The 21,147-nt window shown below is 56.2% G+C and overlaps 7 protein-coding genes across 7 annotated transcripts, besides 4 other annotated features; 2 read left to right on the forward strand and 5 right to left on the reverse strand.

Moving 5' to 3' along the window:
- Positions 1–146: part of a sequence feature (repetitive element) that runs on past the window's edge.
- Positions 147–4,302: a sequence feature (retroelement, dead).
- A 1,122-nt stretch (positions 4,303–5,424) lies between these two features.
- CYME_CMF038C (similar to sedlin) lies at positions 5,425–5,925 on the reverse strand (the record flags this gene model as incomplete). Its single annotated transcript, XM_005535652.1, has 1 exon — positions 5,425–5,925. One exon carries the CDS (start codon positions 5,923–5,925, stop codon positions 5,425–5,427), a length of 501 nt encoding a protein of 166 aa, XP_005535709.1.
- Positions 5,926–6,750: 825 nt separating this feature from the next.
- On the forward strand, positions 6,751–7,695 carry CYME_CMF039C (hypothetical protein, conserved; the record flags this gene model as incomplete). Its single annotated transcript, XM_005535653.1, has 1 exon — positions 6,751–7,695. One exon carries the CDS (start codon positions 6,751–6,753, stop codon positions 7,693–7,695), a length of 945 nt encoding a protein of 314 aa, XP_005535710.1.
- Positions 7,696–8,546: 851 nt separating this feature from the next.
- Positions 8,547–9,494, reverse strand: CYME_CMF040C (hypothetical protein; the record flags this gene model as incomplete). The annotated part of the gene is made up of 1 exon (XM_005535654.1): positions 8,547–9,494. The coding sequence occupies one exon, from the start codon at positions 9,492–9,494 to the stop codon at positions 8,547–8,549; it is 948 nt and encodes a 315-aa protein (XP_005535711.1).
- Positions 9,495–9,681: 187 nt separating this feature from the next.
- Positions 9,682–10,882: a sequence feature (possible transcribed region).
- On the forward strand, positions 10,456–10,875 carry CYME_CMF042C (similar to programed cell death protein 5; the record flags this gene model as incomplete). Its single annotated transcript, XM_005535655.1, has 1 exon — positions 10,456–10,875. The coding sequence occupies one exon, from the start codon at positions 10,456–10,458 to the stop codon at positions 10,873–10,875; it is 420 nt and encodes a 139-aa protein (XP_005535712.1).
- Positions 10,883–11,363: 481 nt separating the features above from the next.
- Positions 11,364–13,109, reverse strand: CYME_CMF043C (probable glutathione synthetase; the record flags this gene model as incomplete). Its single annotated transcript, XM_005535656.1, has 1 exon — positions 11,364–13,109. One exon carries the CDS (start codon positions 13,107–13,109, stop codon positions 11,364–11,366), a length of 1,746 nt encoding a protein of 581 aa, XP_005535713.1.
- Positions 12,686–14,143: a sequence feature (possible transcribed region).
- CYME_CMF045C (probable alpha-1,2-mannosidase, endoplasmic reticulum) lies at positions 14,045–16,030 on the reverse strand (the record flags this gene model as incomplete). The annotated part of the gene is made up of 1 exon (XM_005535657.1): positions 14,045–16,030. The coding sequence occupies one exon, from the start codon at positions 16,028–16,030 to the stop codon at positions 14,045–14,047; it is 1,986 nt and encodes a 661-aa protein (XP_005535714.1).
- Positions 16,031–17,771: 1,741 nt separating this feature from the next.
- On the reverse strand, positions 17,772–21,128 carry CYME_CMF046C (similar to beta-tubulin folding cofactor D; the record flags this gene model as incomplete). Its single annotated transcript, XM_005535658.1, has 1 exon — positions 17,772–21,128. The coding sequence occupies one exon, from the start codon at positions 21,126–21,128 to the stop codon at positions 17,772–17,774; it is 3,357 nt and encodes a 1,118-aa protein (XP_005535715.1).
- Positions 21,129–21,147: the final 19 nt, after the last annotated feature.

Here is a 21,147-nt window from a genome sequence, read left to right on the forward strand (position 1 = left end):
GGTAGGCGCAGAAAGCGCACTGGCCCCGTGTTCGCATCCGATCCGCTGGACCTTCCGCCCAGAAGGTAGCATGTGAGTTTGTTCGCCATTAATGAGCGCTGAGGCTCCGTTAGCGGACCATCAGTTGCCAGTGCTGCACTCAAAGTGAGTGTCCGGCCTTCGCCTATCACGGCGATGTCCAGCTGCTGCTGTCCTTCAAGGAGCTCGCTGCGCTCCTGTTTCCAGTGCGGGCACTATAAGCCTAAATATGTCAGCGTCTCGGGGGTCTGGTCTCCAGAGCAGGGACAGTGTGATTCCCAGTGCGATTCCGGTGTTTCCGTACGGCTTAGAGACGGTGCTAGTCAGAAACCACCAACGCGGATTTCGGCGATCCACTGGGTACCTCGAGCAAGTCCCGGGAATTCCAGCACCCACTACCAGTACTTGCATGTGTATGCTAGGGTGTAGTTCCGGATAGGGTCAAGCCGGCGTTACTTGCGCGACTGGTTCCATGTCTACATTCCCGTACTGTTGTTTGGACCGTTCGCTTCAGGCGACGGGAGAATTCTATATTTCTGGGGAACGATTGGGTAGCGTGTTTTCGCGTAAGAGGCGCTTCAGCCAAATCTGCGCTGATTTCATCCAAGTGTTCTAGCGGTGCGTTGGGGTCTGCATGAAAATCCGACTGAACCAGGTGTACATGGTGGGCCCTTTGGCCCACACACGTGCCTGGCAGCCTGCTGCTATCGCTTCTATTGAGGGTATTTGGAGTTCAAGTCCGAGTGCCAGGCAGGTTGGTTGCTCTGCTCTGCATTGAGCATCCAACAGCAACAACGAGTCGCATTGCCCTGTTGGCGGCTATCTGCAGACGTGAGATATTTGTGTGGTTCATGCCGCACCATTCAGCACCCCAGGTCGCAGGCTGGATGATACACATCCTTAGCGCCCTGGTACGAATTGCTAAGGGGATAGAGGGGTCGGATGGGAATGGGCGTGCGATCGCTGTACGTCTATGCATCTTGGCGATCATCTCGTCGATGTGTGCCTTTTCGTCGAGCGTCGGCGTGAGACAGACCCTGCAGATAGCGATATTTTTCCACGATTGGAATTTCCTGATTCTGCAACCGCCACGAGCGATTGCGAATGCTCTGCGAGTCTCCATGGATGAGCATGACGCCGCACTTCGATGCTCCTACGTTCATCTTCCAGCGATCGACCCAGGTGCTGACTTGTTCCATGCTAGCCGCAAGCGTTTCCGGGGCGGATGCCAACAGCACGACATCGTCCGCAAGTAGAAGGCCTGCGAGGCGGTTCGTATGTGAGGGCTCCTCATCGGGCATCTCCACAGTCTATCCACGGCACCTCAAGCCCGTATTGTCTGCAGTTGTTCAGCAGATCGTTGATGAAGATGTTGAAAAGGAGCGGGGATGCGGGGTCGCTCTGTCGCAGTCCACGGCGGATTCTTATACGAGGGATTCATGAGCCGTCGCCCAGTCGGATGCGCATCCATGAGTCTGCATAGAGCGCCCGGAAGAATGCTAAGCACTTTTCGGAGACTCCGGCGCGTTCCATCTTGAGAAATAGAGCCTCATGCGGGACCGTGTCAAAGGCCTTTTGAAAGTCGATGAAGCATACATGAGGATCGGTGCGACCTCAACACTCCTACATACATCAGGGATGTATGCTTCTTCGAACATGCGTTGGATGAGCTCCAGAAGGCGTTTGCCCAGGATTCTGTCAGATTCATCTGGTATCGATGGTGTCCCTGTTGTCTCGTCTTTTGGGGTCGCCAGTTTCATCCACTCCGTCGCGATACCGTCGATGCCAGGTGTTTTGCGGTTGCTTGAGCATAGCAGGGTCCGAACAGATTCAGGCCAGAAGATTGGGTCGTTCCATACCGGTACCGGTTCGAGGCGCGGTAGTTCTGCAGCATATTGGTGCCGATAGATTCGGTTTTGGCAGTGCCCAGTTGCGTCTTCATGCAGCTCTGTCCCGTGGTCTGTGCAGGCCTCATTCACTGAGGCACTCTCCGTCCTCAGCGCTTCCTCATAAACGATTGGTGTGAGCCCCAGGCACTTTTTTGGTGGGTCAAGTCTCGATCGGATGTAGCGCCAGGTCTCATCTTCGTTGGTGCTCTCTAGCATAGATTTCGCCAGGGCGGCGATTTTGCGGCTTCGATCCTCTCGTTTGTCTTCTCTGGAAAGTTTCTTCTCTCTTTTGATAGCTTCCTCATGTTGTGCCTGTAGCGCCGGTAGCGCTGCCTTCGCTTCCATGTCTCCGGCGTTGGCGCGTATGGCGGTGCGGTTGACGATCTTATAGAGTCGGCGGTATTCATCAATCCGAGTTTTGGTACGTCGTTTCAGGAACTGAGGTTTGCAACTGTTGTGTTCTGGTCCAAGCAGTCCCAGCTCTCTGGCGGTCTTCTGATTCCCAGCTACAAACTCGCGTGCCAATTGGTCTAAAGATTTGCATGCACGGCTTTTCGGATCTACAGCGCTGTGAGTAGGTGACTGGGTTTGGCGACGGCTTTCTTGAGTTCCTGCTCGGGTGCTCTTTCGGGGGATCACTCATGATGGGCTCGTTTGGGAGTTCTTCTTTCTATTCTTCTGTTTTTTTCTTGCTGGTCTTTTTCTTCTTCGGGCTCTTTCCTGAGCTGCATTCTCTGCTTATTTTGCATCTAGGTGGATCATGAGGTTTCTGTGCCTCCTTCTCCGTATCCCGTTGGGTCTCTTTCGCTATTGTAGATCCCTCTATTGTTGTCTCTTCTTCGTTAATGTACTGATAATTCGTTATCTTTTCTCGGAAGGCTGCAAGTGACTTGTTGGTTAGCATCCGGGCTTGGTATGTTGAGGGTGCACTTGCTGGTAACCCTTGCTGTGCGCTCTGAGTCGTGTCGGCTGCTGGTTCAGCATTTTGGTTCCTCGGGCGCGGGTACCATCTGCAATGGATGGGCCAGTGATCTGAGGCATCCCAAATTCGGTCAACGGCGGTTTGTAGGAGTGCCGGGTCGCATCGGTCGCTTAAGATGTGGTCTATCGATGAGCGAAGCAAACGTTGGTCGGTAATGCGGTGCCACGTCAGGGGTGAACCTCTACACGGATTCACCGACAGGAATCCGCATCTCATTCGTTGTAGGTGTTGCCTAAGGTGGCCCGCCGACATGTTAAAATCTCCCATAATTATCATCGGTTCCTGATTCCGTGTGCGGCGTTTCAATCGCTGGATGTTGGAGGCCAACTCTTTGAGTGCCTGTTGGCGCATCTCTCCGGCGTGTGGTATATAAATGGAGCCCACAAGCCAAGGTGCAGGCTGACCTGGAATTGTAACACTCACAAAGACCATCCATGGAGACGGGTTGCCGACCGCATAGCAAGTGAGGCGTCGATCGACAGTGAGCGCCACACCACGTGTGCGTAACGAAGTTGGCTTCTCCGTAGGGTCTACGTATGTTGGTTCAAAGGTGTTGTCGCCTGGGGTATGCAGACGATAATACGTCTTTGTGTTCTCTGAGTGTAGTGTCTCCTGCAATGCTAGGATATGGACGTCTCAGCGTTCCAGGAAGTACCTTACGTCATCTAGTATCGAGGCTGTCCCACAAATATTCCATGATGCGGAACCTATCGAGTCGTAGCGCATAAGGGAATAGGAATAGCGCTGCGGTACTCGAGAGATACGTTGTCGATTGAGATGCACCCTCCACGGCGTGTGAGAACGCACATGCCACCATTGCCTCCTGCATTCCAGTCGTTCAGTGAGTGTCTGCCGCAGCGCTAGCGTAGAATCAGATGTACATTAGTCAAAGTCGATTCGAATGCGACCTTTATCTTGCCGGACGTGTGAAGCTACCTTCAACCACTGGGGATACGCTATGAACCACCCTGTCAGCGGCTTCGTATCCGCTCCCCAAATACATAGGCGGGCAAGTCGCTTGTTCCAGCTTCTACCGCGAACATACTGCCAGCTGTCTTCCGAAGTATCCGCCGAGATTGTTTCCAAAGTTGAGGTAGGTACCCAAGGTAGGAGGTAAAACTGAGCCCGATTTCGAGGATGGATCTAGGATTCGCGCCGGAACCCGCAGCGTTGTTTCGAGAGCAGCGGATAACTGCTCAGCATTCTCGTCAACTTTTTCTGCTGCTGCTGCCTCCGCCCTTCCGTTCCTTGCGGTCAAGGTTCCTGTTGTGGGCTTCCTTCCTCGTCGCCCGAGCACCCCGTGTTTACCCACTTTCAGAGCTTCTCCGGAAAAACTAGACCTCTTAGGCGGGCGTGGTGTGTGGGTCTTTAAGATAGTTGTTGTTTATTAAATAGTTTGCGACTAGTTTGTTTTTTTCGTCTCCTATCAATGCGGCAGATGCCGAGATCATTCTACGGGAAAAAATCCGAAGCGGCTATTCAGTCGTTTTATGGTCTACCGCGGGTTCGCCTCGCCGTTTCGTGTGCGGAAACAGACCAGCAGCGGCATCACTCGTGTGCGCCTGCTTGGTATCGCTCCGAACGGCTTCAAAGCGTCGACTAGAAAAGTCGCGCATGCGTCTGGTAGCGCGTCTGGCATGCTAGTCCAGTGCCCACAAACGATGATCGTTTCCCTGCACGCTGTCCGAGCATTGGACGCGATGGCTTCAATACCGCCTGACTCCAGCCATCCTTTCTTGATCGGCGGAACGTTTACACTGACCAGAGATACATGCCACTGTGCAACTGGATATCTGCATCCGGGAAAGCGTCCGTGATAACTCGCGCTACGTCAAAGTTCCACGACGCGTACTTATGCTCGGAGGGTGTGGTCTATGCATAGGTTCCGCAGCACACCGAGTCTGCTGTGAGCGCTCGCCAAGACGCCTGTAGCGCCGGCGCTGATGCAGCACACTGACAGAAAAGCTTTGCAAGAACGTTGAGCGTGTCGGCTCGAGGCGCCGTTCATCGATCGCAGGGTCGTGTCTCGTCGTCCGTGGGTGCTCGCCCAGTCTGCGTATGCAGACCTGCCTTCGCGGCACGACGGGTTTGAGAAACCCCGCGATGACGAAGAATCCAAGAGGCCGAGTCTCAACTTTGCTCGTTATCCACCAGTGAGGTGGTGTACGAATCGCTGGACTCGCGTGCGCATCTAGTTCGTGGAACCATTCGCCTAGAACGTTGCACACAACGACTGGCCCAGAGATCCAGAGTAATTCCAGCGGATTCACTCCAGAGCGATTCTTTCTCGCACAAGAACGGGCGTCTAGAATCCGATTCCGCGGATGTGCAACTGCTGCTTGTCATCAGAAAAGAGATCAGGATCCTTCACAGATGCACCCCGTGCGCCAGCTCTACCAGCATCATATTCATCTTTTGCTTGTGAATCGAGGCTACCACTCCCGATCGAGATGCATCAGCGGATACGAGCAGGAAACTGCCCCAAGGCGTACATCGTTGCAAGTGAACGCTGCCCATACGAGTGAGGCCATAGCGCTAACCGGAGAAGTAGCGCTTTGCGAGATTTTTAGCCACTTCGTGGAACCGCTTGCTCGTAATCGGTGCATCCTCTTCTTGGAATGGGTTGCACACCACATGAGGCACATAGGCCTCGTACACGGCGTGCAGAAACGCCCGTACGTTCCGTGACGCATCGTCGCTAGCCCCATGCACTAATACGAAGCGCGTGGCTGCGTTCGGCGTGAGCTGAACCGATGCAGACCAGTCACGGAATCGGAAGATATGCTTCAAACTTCGGGCCGAGGTTAACCAATATTTCTCCTCGATATGGTCCAGAGCGCTGTAGGCAACGAACTGCAGGAGAACCTGGATGCTCGGTATGAAATGATGGGGCTCGAAGTCTCCACGCTCTGCCGGACTCGAGAGCTCTGAGCTCGTTCTCCAGTCCAGCTCGGAGAGCGATGCCGGATACAAGAGATCGTAGAGAACACGGTCATCTCGTCCGACGATCACAAAATAATAGAGCCGCTCGCTCATGGTACGACGTTATCGATCTTCCCCGCCTGCCGCGGTTGCCTCTAAAACCAAGATGATGCCGGGTCCGCAACACCGCCAAAAGACGCGGCAGTTCCCCAAAACCGGGATCAATCAGCGCTCGGGGAGTAGCGCCCCGCCGAAAGCACCGAACCCTGCTCTAGGTTCAAGAGCAAATCGCAAACAACCCGTCTACGTCTTTTCAAACGTTTGCCGAACCAGGGCAACGAAAGATACGTCAAGTGCTGATCAGGCTCCAACGACGGTCGTCGTAACAGCAACGATAGCAGTCGTAATGATATCAGCAGCAGGAACAGTAACAATAGTAGTAGCCTGAACCTGTACCCAGTGCCACTAGTGCCAGTCAACGGAGCCAGGACAGCTGAACTGCACTTTCCCAAATTCAGGTGCCCTGCTTCATACCCTGCCTTTGAAATAAGACACAAACTCAGCTCTAAACCCTGAAACAGAAATAACAGCAGTTTTACTGAACGTTCCCACAGCTCTTGTTTCCTGACAAGTTGAGGCTGCTGCTAGGCGTCACACCTCCGAATTGTACAGGCACGTGTGCGCTGAAACAAGACACAAACTCAGCTCTAAACCCTGAAACACAAATAACAGCAGTTTTACTGAACGTTCCCACAGCTCTTGTTTCCTGACAAGTTGAGGCTGCTGGTAGGCGTCACACCTCCGAATTGTACAGGCACGTGTGCGCTCTTAAGAGAAACGCCGCTGCAGGGCGTCTGGGCAAACAGCACAGCGGCTCTGGAGGGAGCGACGCTGTTGCGACAACGAGTTGAGGTTTGTTTCGAGCGAGAGTTTGCTCCTATGGTCCAAGATACAGCTTGGGTAGCTTGGGGTTGCAGGCCAACTTGGTGTACGCGGACGGTCTCAAGCGGGCAAGGCCATAGTCGAGACGCTGGGTGCTGCAGGTACGCCGGCAACCGCCAGCAGCGGTGGCACCCAAAGCTGCCAGCACGCGGTTTTCCTCTGGTTGAAGGTAAACGGCTCTGGTGCCGCAAGCTTGGGGCTTTGCGCGGGCGCTTTCGAGCAACAGCAGACCCACCAAGCGATGATAAAGACGGCGCTGAGGAGTCGTCGTCGGACAAGCACGAGGAGGACGCTCAGCAGCCGCCACCTGGCGAGCGCCCGTTGCACCAGATTCCTGGCACTTCTTTGCCGTTAGAGGAACTTCAGAAACGCATACAACAGATGAAGCAAACTAGGGCGAGCGCTGATAGCCCCGAGGACGCCGCCAGAGACCAGACCACCCGTGCAGGTAACAGCGAGCGCTCTGTATTCGAAGTCGAAGCGACTGTTGTCGAGGGATCGCAAACGCCCTATGACGCTTCGAAAGAGGTCTGCGTGCTTGTGTTTCGCTCGTCACCTCGTGGTGACGGGATCTACAGTCTCCGGCTGGGCGACGAAGACATTATTTTGGCCTTCGAGCGGGACGTGGAGGCCATACGCTACGCGCGTTTACTAGCGGCGCAGGAGTTTCCCGAGCCGCACGTCGAAAAACTGCAGATAGGTGAGGTCTATGCGTTCTGCGAACAAGCCGGCCTGCGTATGGGACTGGTTCCATCCGGCATGATGGTGATCCCTCCAGAGGACAACATGCCCGGCTATGAGCGGTACTTCCGCGACGCAAAGGATCAGGGGCCTCCAGATCGCGAATACGTGGGAGAGCTCACTGAACGTCAACTGAATGAGCTGAAAAATCGCCTTGGACGACTTGTGGACGGCGATTCAGGGCCAAGCAGCCTCGACTAGGGTAGCGATCCGACACGAGCGTGCCGTTCGAGTCGGTCGGAGCCGCTCGCGCTCTGGTACGAATGGCGGCACATGCATCATGACACGCTACCTTATGGAGTACTTGGGAACGAATGGATTGCTCACGATGCAAATCAAGGTTACGGAGATGGGTAGGGTTGTTTGGATTTCGGGTGCCTGCTCTACGCTGGTACATAAGCACAAAGCGTTTATCACTGTGGAACGCGGTGATCAGCGTAACCTCCGGTGATTGCTCACGATTACCGGAGCCGATAGTGATAATGATGATGGTGGTGATGATTTCAGCCGAATACGGTGAGACTAGCAGTCCGTGCTTGGTTACGTGAACGGTGTGCAGACGCCTACTCTGGCGACCACGCGCGTAGTGAACCAGTTCGCAGCACTTTTTCCGCGAACAGTGAACGTGCTCAAGCGAGCGTCTATGGATGGCCGCTGATGATGCTGTTGTTTTTGTATTTGCTACGACTACGACTACTACTGCTGCTGCTGCTGCTGCAATATGTTGTTGTAGGGATCAATTGCTAAAAGACCGATCGACGGGGGATGCTGATGCTGGCGTCCATTCAACGAAAAGGTATGCGTTTCTGGATGTTCCAGATGCTTATCCCTTTCGATAAAGAATCCTCGATAGCTTCGATACCGTGCGTGATGAGTCCTACACCAGTGAATCCCAATGCATGCCGAGAGTGCGAGGTTGGCATGCTCCTGACAGACACATCATCAAAGAAAAAGTCCATTGGCGTCATCGCTGGCCCTTATTTCACATCCGAGTTTCCGCCATACCTTTTTGCGGAAGGTGAAAACGCTTCGCGGGATACACGCTAACGCCTCTAAGATTTCTCGGGCGATCGCGGGTTGCTTGGAGCTGCACTTTTCGACACCAGCTCTACAACTTGATCGGACATTTTCCTCTGCTCGATTGCGGGCGCAGACTGTTCGGCTGACAGAGCGCCAACGCTTCCGTCAGCGAAAAAGGTGGTACCCTGCCCTGCTCTTCGAAGCAGGGGTAAAACGCGTAATGCAGTACCTGCCGGACATGGCTCGCCGATGCTCACTGCGGGTAAACTCTTCGTGGTCGTTCTCCCATGAGCCAATGATGCCAGCGCTTTGGCAGCGGTAGCCTGCGCAAGAGAATCCAACCGAGACTGGTCAATGGAACGGCTTTTCGGCTCGGGGTAGTCATACATGATGTGCACCGTCCGTGGGATATCCACCGCTGAGGCGCTGGTCCGCCATCGCGTGTGACTCGCTGTTCCATCCGGGTAGCCGGGTTCGCCTCCAGGTCGCAGTTTTCGTGCCAGAAGTTCCTCCTTGCGCGGACGGCCACGTTTTCGACGAGGTAGCTGTGACGCCACAGCCGGCAAAGCATCTCTACCCGTTCGACTCGAGCGATACATCATGTCTGTCACAGCGGATTCTCCGTTTGCGTTCGTGTTCTCCCCGAGCTCTTTCGAAGCCCCACCTGACGCATTGGATGAAGAAAACTCCGTCTCCTGTTCCGACGCCAACGCTTTACTCGGGGCGTCACTTGCGATTCGGTTGCTTGCGCAGTCCTGGATATCTGCAGACTGATGCGGCGGCGGTCGCTTCGTACACAAAGTCGGTCTCTCGGCGGGCACAAATGGCATCTGTGTTTCTCGCGCATCGTATTTAGCGTCTGTCAACGGGGGTACATGGACCGCTTCGTCTGCTCCTTCGCCAAAGACTGGGCTGTCTGCGTCTGCAGAATCTGGGTCCCTCGAGTCCCGGACGTTCTGCGCTCCCTGCAACTCGCCCATACACGCTACTTGTCCTTGACCTTGCAGGACCTAAATATCGTTGTAAAGGGGCGTGGACAATGCCCCAAAATGCCCCCCTGACCGCAGACAGATCGCTGACGTTTGTGACTTGACAAGTATACGGACGAGCGGAGCGCGCGAGCCAGCCCCGTGCCGCACGCGCGCTCTAAAGACGCTTTTCTTTTCCGGTTTTTACGTAATACCGTAGCGCGTACGCTTTTCGACGCACTCCTGAATATCTCTGCCCCGCCTTGAGGTCTTTATGTACACGTGCCCCGCACAAGTCCGAAACCCGCGAACAAAACCGGGAAGCGCGACCGCGAACGCTGACACAGCGTAGCCGGGAATGCGCGCTCTCCAGAACTTGTACGAAGTTGACACCAACACAACCATCCGTCGAGAAATTCCCTAATTCGTAAGGGAATTTCGTACCTTGTTTGTCAATCGCTTCCCGCAGTGCCCAGCTGACACCCGATCCGCGTCCCTGCACCGTTCTCGCGTCGACTGGGTTGCGGGTGAGCGTCCCAAGCCACAATGCGCTAGCGCCTCGACGAGCTACGCGTGTCGTCTAACAACGCTGGCACCATCAGTGTACAGTTTACCGCGAAGAACGCATGATCCGCTTGATGAAACTCGCATATTCTGAAATGTGTGCGCACTAGATCAGGACGTTGACTTCATTTCACACCACTCGGGATTCCTCCGTTGCACACGACATCATGGCACAGGCGCTGAGCAACATACGTGGAAAACACCGATTTCCAGGCTATACCCCGTAGCAGCGGGCAACGTCCATCTGACAACGACACCCCAGCAGTGCGCTGTTCCGAAGCACCGACGCAGACGCTCCGCGCCACGGCAGCCGACAGCAAGCAGGCAATCGTCGCTGCGGGTGCAGTCCCAGGGGACCGTTGGTCTCTGTGTACTCAGCGAGACCGCGGTTCGAAACACAGTTGCTTGTATGCAGTCGTCGCGGTTTGGTTGGTCTAGTACTGGTTCAGATCAAACACCGGTTCCGGGGAAGGCCCCAGGGCTTGCAACGCACCTTGACGGGAGCAGTGCGGAGAAGGAACGAGCCGATGAAGCTGCTCGCCAAGCGGCTGCCGCGGAGGAAGAGCGAAGGCGTTCGCTTCTGCGTCTGATTCTCAGTGAGGAAGCTTCTGAACGCTTAGCTCGTGTCGCGCTCGTGAAACCGGACAGAGCAAGGGCGGTAGAAGACTACCTGCTGCGAGCTGCGCGCTTTGGGGAACTAGCTCCAGGCTCGCGGGTTACCGAAGAGCAACTGATTGCGCTCCTGCAACGGGTGCACACCGAGTCGGAACATAGGCCATGCGTGACGATTGCTCGGCGCAGGACCTGGTCTGATGACGAAGATGAGTAAGGCAAGCAGAGGCGGTATTGACGTGCGCCTTGGAGCAACGGTCGCTCGGCTGCTGCGGGGGCCAGGCGCTCGCCCGCACTATTGCCACGCGAAGGCAGCGCCACATGATCCAGGCGTTTTCACCGAAAGCACCGCATGTTCGCTAGTGACGGATGATGCCCGACGACTGCTGTGCTGGGCAGGGTGGTCGCGCTACGCCGCAGAGGCGTGAAGCTGCTCGTCAAGTGGTTGGAACCTGGGCGTCGGCCTGTGCGGCACGCTTGCGAACACACACACGTACATACATAGATACACACACAGCAAAGCGTAGTGCGTACTTGGTGCAAGGAAGCACGCCGCGATCACATACCAGTCCAACCGAAAGCGCGAGACGTGCACACCAATGCACTGCCTACCTCACTAACACACCAACGCACATCAGACTGGAGGAACAATACCGCAGATACCGGCTGTGTCGGCTTCGATTCAGACGTTTGACACGTGGACGTTTACGCAGTGTCCAACCAGGGCGAGTCCAGGGCGGCGACCCCGGCAGCAACTCCACCGTCATCCTGCCGTGCTAGCTTAGTCCGTAGGAGATGCCCAACTGCCTGATTCAAAGTCTCTATCACACCGATGGATCCAGGCGACCCGGCATTCTCAGTGCTCCCGAAAAATATCCCGAAAATACCGAGCTCGGAAACACAGTCGCTCTGTACTGGTGTGTGTCCGTTTCGGAGGATAACATTCGGAGATATACCTGGGTGAATTCTATCCATGAGTACGTAAGCGCAAAGTGGGTGGTCTGGGTCCTGTCGATGTGCCAACATGTCGGGAGCATTCCACGTGCGTTCAATGAATGTTTTCATCTCTGCTCCATAGAGATTATGACCGCCACCTTCACGTTGTGGCTTGAGAACATAGTTTTCCGGCTGATCCAGCACGCGCTGCACCAGCGCAGCACGCGTACTTGGATCATCGAACGCATACATCCCTACGAAAGTCTCACGCAGCGCCTCGGCTTTGGGATGCGATGGACGAATCGTTGACGCTGCCGCATGCCCATGCGTCATGCGCTCCGACCCGCGCGTATCGTCCAGATACCGCTCTAGGACACCAGGTTCGCCCAGAATCTGTTGCATGCGCTTCGTTCCGACCAACTGATACGAGGCGTTTGGGCACTCTACCGCATTGGAGCGCGCAATCATCGCTCGAGCTTGCCACTCGCGATCGCTTGCATAGTCCTGCGGCACGTAACCGGCGCGATAGTAAACAACCGAGATGAACGCCTGCTCCGTTTCCGCGTTTGAGGTGCTGCGAAGCTGCAACGTCGGACGTGATCCTTCTGCTCCGCCGACGAGTTGTCCGTTCTGAGCAATCTCGGTAAGCGTTGCGCGCCGCACCCGAATATTGTGCTCCTTCCACAACGTCAGTTCGATCCACTTCTGATCGTAGATATTGCGCTCCTTCGGTTGGACCACGAAGAGAATCACCGTGCTTCCAACGGGTGACGAATAGCGCTCGTGCTGGGCGCGCCACCAGCGGTGCGCATGGGCAAGTGCCTCCGCAATACCCTCGAGCGCTCCGCTCTCGGGCATGTTGTTTTCGCACTGCCCCCGTCGCCATGAAGCAAGCTGCGCCATTGCCCCGTCGAACTGACCGGATCCATCCGAATGTGAACCGTGTCGGAGTTCGCTGGCGAGTCCGAGAATATCCGCGCGGTGCAGGACGTGTGTATGGAGTGCCCGTAGACGGCTGCCGAGTGCTCCAAAGGAGCTCGCAATGGTATTGATTTCCACCAGCTGCAACCGGCCGTTTGCAGTTACAAAGTAATCCGCACGCGTAACGCTCAAAGCCGGAACATCCGCTTTCAAGGGCTGCTGTCTGACAAGGTCACATAATCGAGCGGTGAAATCATCTTGAGAAGCAGTTGAGTGCAAGCTCTGGAGCAGAAAAGGAGTATCTCGGGCGAGCCCGTCGATGCAACGGTGCAAGGTTGCCACCAGGCTCCGGGCTTGGTGGTAGCAGGCGCGCGGAATGACCGTTGGGAAAAGCGTCATGGGCACCGGCACCGCCGTCCAGGTTTGAACTTGATTGCATTCAGTACCGGACGACGTTTCTAGGGCCATAACCAAGCCATAGAGCACTGCCGCACACTGGGCGTATTCGGCGAGCTCATGAACGTCGGCTGGTGACGGCACACGCACCAGAAAGGGTAGCTTCAGCTCAACGGCCGACGACGACGACGACGACATGCCCCCAGCCGATAACTTTACGCCCAAAAATGGTGTCCCGTTGGAAACGTTTCGTGTCGGGACGCAGGCGGGGTCCACGCAACGAAAGTCGACTCCGCTGCAGCAGCTAAACGCGACTCGCCGCAGCGCTCTTGACGACGCTGCGTCGCACGCGTGAAACAACTGACACCCAAACTGGCAAACTTGTTGCCAAACTCGTCACAATTTACCACAAACCGAGTTCCAAAAAGCAGTCCCCTCACGTGACTTCGCCCGAGACAAACCGCGGCAGCGTACGCTTGTTTGCAGAGCCGAACAAGCCAGCGCCCCGCTGAGTCGGCTCCAGGAGCCCCGCTCGGACACGGGGCAATGCTGCGGGTCCAGGGCCTGGACTAGACCTCTGGATGCTGTACAGGTTGCTGGTGGATTTTCTGCTGGTCTGTGTGTGTGTGTCTGTGTCTGTGTCTGTGTCTGTGTCACTTTTTCCGTACCTCCACTCCGGTTCCAAGAGCCAACTGGAGTACTAGACCAAACAAATTTCAGAGACGAGCAAGAGTTGCCCCATGATGTTGACGCACTCCGCACCTGGCAGACGCCGAGGCGGCTCCAGAGTATAGCGAGCAAGCCCAGGATCCAGCGTCTAAGCGTATGAACGATTTGAAGATTCACCTCCATACACGATGATCTTCTTTTGCCGAATGCCGACGACGATGCGATACAAGCGCGAACTACGGATCGCTGTATCTTCCTGATGCATTCCTGCCATGCCGACGAAACGAGCCATGATACGATGCATTGCCGCTGTCAAGTAGCAGGTCATTCGCGCTACGCATGCCGGTCCACAGGCGTTGGGTTCCACAATGAACTCACGGAAGCGCGCTCCCTTCTCGGGAACACACGACGCTAGTGGCCTTCTGGGTCGCTCACGAAACTCGTCGGAGGGCGTTCCAGGTGCGCTAACGCTCCCTCGAAACGCTCATGATGCGCAGTGGATGTGCCTCGGTGTTGAAAACCCATTCATTCTTGATGTCAAGCGCTGCATCGTCCGAGAAGAGTAAATACGCGTACTTGAGCGTCTCTGCCAAGAGAAAACTTTCCATTTTGTCGATCGGTATCCGGCAGCCGTTGTCTGGATCTCTACAACCAACGTAACCGCCCGAGGGCACGCGGGTGTACCATTCCATGGCCTGGAATATTGTCCATCCCCAGTCTCGGTATTTGGGGTCATGTGTCGCTCTCCAGAGATAAAACAGCGCCTCCAAAGTCTCCGGGCGCTGATGGTAACCGCGCACATAGCTCCGAATCTGCACCAGGGGACGATCCGCGTAAGGCGAGTCTTGCGGCGAGGATGGCTGCACCTCGACGCTCTCGCTACTGAGGCCCGCATTCACCAGATACATTTCGAAGCAGAATCGAGCATGTTCACCGGCTAAGCGGAGAAGACGCTCCGCGCGATCGTTTCGAACGGAGGCGTCCCATTGCTCGGGCGGCACCGCCAAGACAAATAGACTGGACGCGAAGCACGACAAATGATCGGGCTGGTGGATTTCTTCGCTATTCGAGAGCACGACCGGCCAGCTCACGTTCACAAAGCGCTTCAGCGGTTGCTTGAGTTGGTGTTGGCGTTCAGTCTGACGCGCTGGGTCGCTCGGTGACTCGAGCGTCTCGATCAGAACGCCGCGTCGGAAAACAATTCGTTCCAAAGCGTCGATGATGCGATCGCTTTCACGTCGCCAAAAGGGATCGGTACGACCGAGTTGAATGTAGGATTTGAGAATGTATTCGTAGTATGAGTCACCGGCAGCGCCCAAATTCACAAAACGTACGATTTCGGCGGACTTGTTCACAAAGCTGCTCCCATCCGCACTGCTAAGGATGTTGTTTGGCAGGCCATCGAGCGGAGCTCGCGCGATAATATCGCGCAGAACCTGGTCAGCGCGTTCGGCAAGTCCTTTTAACAGAGGGTCCCGCGTGGCTGCGCCCAGCGCTCGAAACTCCAGTTGTAGCGTACCGCACTCGCTCAGGACGACTCGTTCCGCAGCTCGACAGGTCACGATGGTTCCGTTCTCGTCATCGGATCCCGTACGCTGACTCCGGACTCGAAACCGACAAGATGGATGTGGCATGCGAGGCGGTGGACGCCCCAGGAACGCATGGGCAAATAAATGTCCCAGTTCTTCAGCCTTCTGGAGGAAGAGCGGGTCTCCACTAAGTTGGTAGGTAGAGAGGAGCCCCCCGAGCAGACGAATATTCATCTCGAAGATGGATACTGGCTCCGCTTTGGGTCTCGCAAATCGGTGCTCGGAACGCGCAAGCCAAGCTCGAGCGTCTCGAAACTCATCATGGAGCCCCATGAGGTACAGTGTGTCCAACGCATCGATCAGGGTCAGGCCGACTCCATTCATGCTGTCCTCGTAACTGTGCGAGAGCGGACGCAGTTCGTCGTGATCCCAGGCGTACTGGCGATACCCCCGCCACGCGTGTTGCATCGCTCGACGCACCGCTTCCCTGCGCCGCTCGTTACGAGTCACGTCGTCCAAGAAGAGTTCGTTTCCCAGCGTCAGGTTTGGCCGCAGCGCCGGGGGCCACCGCGAGTAGGATTGATGGCGCCGCTGAGTCGAGCCCGCCGACAACGCCTTCGCCAAAAGACCGGGCAGCCTCGGCTGCAGACGCCCAGCCAACTCGTTTTCGTCATCAAGAGCTTGAGGACGCCCCACTCGATACATCCACAGAAGCAGTGTGAATACCGTGAGTGCGAGCAGCTGGCGATAGTACCGGAAACGGCTGAACGTGCGTTGCCAGCTGTTGATCGTGCGGTGCACCGTACGCCTTGTCAGACCAGGATTCAACCCGCAAAACGTGTTCATTGTTTTGGACCCACAAAAATCGAGCTCGTGGTAACTTGCCTTTGGGACATGTTGCTCGACTGGGCGCCACTGCATGACGGGAGAAACGGTGAGACGCTTTTCTCCTCCAAAGTGTGCCCAGCCTTCAGTGGCACTTGCGTCCGCACTTCTTGATTGAGGATCCTAGCGCACGATGTACTGTAAAAGTCACCAAAAGATAAAATGATGTTCGTATAAAAGTTCCTTGCGTCCAGTATGAATACGGAAAAGCCGGGTGAAACAGTCCTGTGCCACGATTCGAAGAGAAAACGGGACAATTGCGGATTTTACGAACGGCTCGCACGGACGGTAAGGCCCATGCGCCGAGAAAGCGCCGCGAGATCTCTCGCCACCACCAGCCCTGAAACGGATCGGAACGGCCGTGCTCAAGGCCTCTGGATAGATTTGACCAGGAAGATTTATTTTTATACTACATAGGAAGGTCTCGGGTAGAGACGCTTCCAGTTGGCTTTTTCTGTTTGCAATGTACGGGCCTCGACGAAGCCAGTCCACAGCCGATTCGCAGATGCCTCCGTGTTTCAGAGAAGTCAGAACATTGCAGCTTCTTATATCTGAGCAGCTTGACACTCAGCGCAACTTGTCAGTCGTCATCCGTTTCGGGCGGCTGCGCAGAACCATGAGGCGGCAAGCGCATTCGACGGCGCGGCACACGCATGCGACACCCCAGCGTGCATCCGTGCACGACAAACGCAACGCCCCCAAGTATGACCTTCCACACTGGATCACTGGGAACTTAGAGGCATTCTGGAGGCAGCGGCCGTCTTTCCGCTGGTCACCAGCAGCATCCTCAGCACCTGTGTACCCGGATCAACGCAGGGCCAGTGCAAGGTTGCCGATCCTTCGAAAAGACGCTGGCGTACCGCCAGCGCACAGAGTGTAACCCGTACGAACAAACGCGCGCGCGTGTGCTGCGGCGGCTCGCGGCAAATGCGCCCGCGATTTTGAAACGCCGATCGGTGTGTGCGCGTCGACTGCGCAAGCGCCGTTTCTCGTGGGCGAAAAAACCGCCAGTAGCGCTGGTTTTCTGTGAGTCGCCTAAGCGGTACTTGAGGACTGTCCAAACGCAACATCAGTGATGTATTCATGCACTTGCAGTCGAGTACGATGGGCAAGTGATGACTCCGGTGCGACCTCTGAGCGTGAAGACGTCTTTACGCGAGCCAGCGGGCTTTCGGCTACCGTTGACTCTAGATGAAGGCCGCACGCTTTTCGAAAAGCGTTCGGCGACGATGAGCGCCTCACGACCGAACACTTGCATCAACTTAGATACGCAGTGTAGATCCATTCTACGCGATAACAATCACCAAGCGATATCCTCGAGTGAAGCGACGCTCGCAAAGCGCGTGGCGACACTGAATGCGCTCATCGAAGCCATCGAGTACAGCAAGGCGATTTACGTGCACTACGACTACAGTGCCGCAGCTCGTGCTGGCGGTGCGATCGATTTGTTGCGCGTGAAGCAGGCAGTGGTTAAGGCTGCCGGTGCACTCGGTCTGCGTCGCTCCGTTGTGCAGACGTTGCAAAGCTGCTCACCAGAGACGCTGACCAACGAGTGGCTTCTGACGGTGGTGATAGACGGCTGGTATCGACCGCCGTCGCCGTTACCGCGACCCGAGGAGGCATCGGGGAAATCTCTATATCCAGGTTCGGAAGCTGCAGAGCCGACTGTCGAGACGCAAACGGTGCGCAAGCCGCGCGTATCGCAGTCTATCGAGCGAACACGCGGTTTCTGTTGTTGTCGCTGCATGTAGGATCGGTGTCCGCATTCGAGCCTCTGCTAGGCGTTTGGCTCCTCATCCAGTGCGTCGAGCTGGTGAATCAGTGCCCTGCATCTTGCGTGGATGGTTTCGTGGGTCCGGCAGCATTCGTGGAACATGTTATCAGCTCTCGGAATGACAGCTAAAGCGCAGCTATAGAGTTGACCGAGAATCTCTTCATCGAGCCAGGAAAAGCGGCGCTGCAACAGTGCCTCGACGACGGATGACGCAATGTTCCGGTGTGCTGGGTACCAGCGTAACTGGATGGCTGCAGTGGCTGCCCCGCGTAATCTTTTGGGGTCCTGCGAACGCTGAGCGTATACTGAGGCCAAAGCCAGCGCTTTTGCACCACAGTGAGTATCCAGGAACTCGACACAACGCCAAGTACGGGGCAGAAGCGAGTACGCTCTCAATGCCGGCCACTGTAAACGCTTGAGCTGTGCTGAGGCTTCCGCAGGGCAGTCCCAAAACTTGTTGAGATGCGCAGCGATCACCAATAAACGTTCAGGACTTGCAAGCGCCAGCGATTGCACGAAAGACTTCAGTGCTAGCTTCGCACGTTCGTGACCGCCAGGGCTGGCAGAGGCCCACAGCATCCCGTCCAGAATCGCCAAAACGCAATGTGCTGGAGTTTCATCAGCAGCGAGCGCTGCTTCAAAGACGCTGAAAATGTGCTCTTCTGCGTCCGTCAGTGGCTTGCGAAAATCACGCGAGAGAGGCACTGTCCCGTCTGCTAGCGCGAACAACTGCGCTAAACGCTCCCTTGCCAGTGCCCGGACACTGTCAACTCGATCGAAACAGAGAAACAAGAGCGACGGTACGAGCGCGGAAGAAAGAGCTTCCCGTTGCGGTCCCGTTAACGCGGTCTGCCATAGAAACGGCAGCACCTCGAGTGCGGCTTCGCGTACCCAGCAGCCACTGTCACCTCTAGCCGAGGTGATGTGGAAGCACAAGGACGCCGTCCAAGTCTCTAGAAGTGCGTACCAGGCCTCTGTGCGCCTCGTAGCGTCCGTGTCGCTGCATACTTGTGTCTCTACCAGCAGCGGCAACGACTCGACGATAGCGCGCGCACTCGCATGGTCCTGGGCATCTGCACAACGCTGGAGCGTGTCCTTCAGTAACGCTATATCGGTCGAGTGCCCGCTTACGGCAACGAGGACACCAAGCAGGACACAGGCTGCGTACCTGCACGGGTCCGGAACAGACGAGCGCGATCGCTGCAACTTATTGACGAGAAGACGACGCTTTCTCGGCAGGTGAATTGTATGCACACATTGTTGGCGCCAGTGCGAAACAAGATCCGAACGCAAGCGGTTATGTTCAAAGTAGAGGAAAAGTGCCCGGCGCGCAACGGAGGCCAAGGCTGCAGCATGGTGCTCCAGCGAGCGCAGCAAATAGTCCGGTACGAGAGGATTGCAGCTGATGCACTCATGGCCGACTTCAAGCAGGGCAAGCAGCAGATCACAACGTGCACGTACGATATGCTCTGCCTCGGACTCGGTGTGAACTTGAACGGCGCATTCCATCCAGAGTGGTAGGTTGTCCAGCGGAAGCGTCATTGGCTCCGGCGTTCGTCGTGCAAGCGCACCCAGAAAGCACAGCGCTCCGTGATGCGCAGCCGCCGTGTTCTCCGTAGCCTTTCCTGTTGCGTACATCCAACACAGCTCCAACACCGCAGGCAGCGCCGTTGATACGTCTCTCGCAAACCCGCGCTCTGTGCCATCTGCCGCCGATATCGCAGCAACAGACGTCCCTGCGGTCGATACCGATCGTTCGGGCGGTGCCGCAGCAGATGCGCCCGTGAAGACATCAACCAGGGCTCTGGCTGCTCGGAATCGGATCAACGGGTCTGGTGAAACGAATAACTTGTACCGGAGCAAGTAGCACTGAATCTCGCCGGCATATTGCTGCCCGGCAGTGGCGCACAAGGCGTTGGTGAGTAAACCAAACGTAGCGTCACAGTCGGCAACACTGTAGAAGTTGACGCGATCTGCAAGGAATAGTGCGCATGGTACAGAATCACCCCAGCGACCAGCGCATTCCTGGAGCGCTGCTGCTGCCGCTCGTCTGCATTGCACTTCACGATCATAGAGTGCGGTACATAGCAGAAGGGAGGCGATGTCGCGGCTCATCTCGCTACATGCTGTTGATGGCAAATACCGCGCGAAGGACCAGAAGACGTAGCAGGCCGCATCGCGAAGGGCCTGGTCTTCACGCCGCAGATGATCGGGGCGTTCTAGTCCAGCTGTGAGCGCGCTGGACGTCCAGTCTATCAGGCCGCGGAGATCACCCAGAGGAACGAGTTGTGCACGCGCCAGTTCCGCGAGAAGCACACACGCACTTTGGCAGGCAATGACATCGCTTGTGCTGGTGTTTCTAATCATGTCCAGCAACTGCACAACGAGGTCGCTGTGTGCTTCCGCCGGCATCAGCCTGACCAGACCGGCGACAGCAGCAGCGGCAGCCCAGCGCGAACGGGTGTCCGCAGATAACCATATTTTTACCAGGTTCTCAAGTACCTCGAGGACTTGTGCGAGCACATCGCTTCCCCTCTGAAGCGTCAACAGACATCGACCAAACTGTTTCAGAAGCTTGACACGGGCATGCCCTGTGAGGATCCGGTACCCTGCACCGAGAAACACTTGGATGATCGGCATCATGGACTGCAGATCCTGTTCATTTCGGGCATGTTTCAGGAGCAACGCGAGATGATAGCAGAGATTCTGGAGAGCATGGGCTGCGTCATGTGCCAACTGCCTGTTGATTTCGCTGGCCAGCCAGCGCAGGTGCTCGTCGAATAGCCTCGAGGTGGAAGGTCGCATGTCACGCGTCACCAGTCGACTCATGAAACGGGATGCAGGTACTGCAGCAGCGCTGGCGGCGATCAGCCAGCTCCGTGCAACACCCAGGAGGCCACTCGTCAGCTGTTCGTCAAGTGCGAACGGAGCTTGCGCCGCCAACTCCGCCCAACCGAACAACACGTAGGCGACTTGCCAAGGTGTCGTAACCGGTGTTTGAATGGGATGTTCCTTCAGCATCAGTTGGAAAAGCCAAAGTACTGTCGGGCGCTCGACTGGAAGCAGTTGGCAGACAGAGGCTAGACCTCGGACCTTGCATAGCCGGTAAAACGCGTCGCAGGCGAGGTAACCGATGTTGTCGCATGTTATAGGCTTCTCAAGCGCGCTTCTGAGCACTCCAGCGAGTGTCGTTACAAGGCGCTCAAGAACGGCGTCCAGTACCGTCCCGTCCTCTTGAAAGGTCTCGATGAGCGTCGCGAGTTGCGCGTACGCATCGCTCTCGCCCAAGCACGACGTTCGTAACCACCGCTCAATCGCTGCACACTCTGGAACCGCCGCAGAAGTTTCGCTGTCCGCCATAGAGCGACTTTCAGTGGCT

Source organism: Cyanidioschyzon merolae, chromosome 6 (genome assembly GCF_000091205.1).
Source record: "Cyanidioschyzon merolae strain 10D DNA, chromosome 6, complete genome".
NCBI lineage: Eukaryota > Rhodophyta > Bangiophyceae > Cyanidiales > Cyanidiaceae > Cyanidioschyzon > Cyanidioschyzon merolae.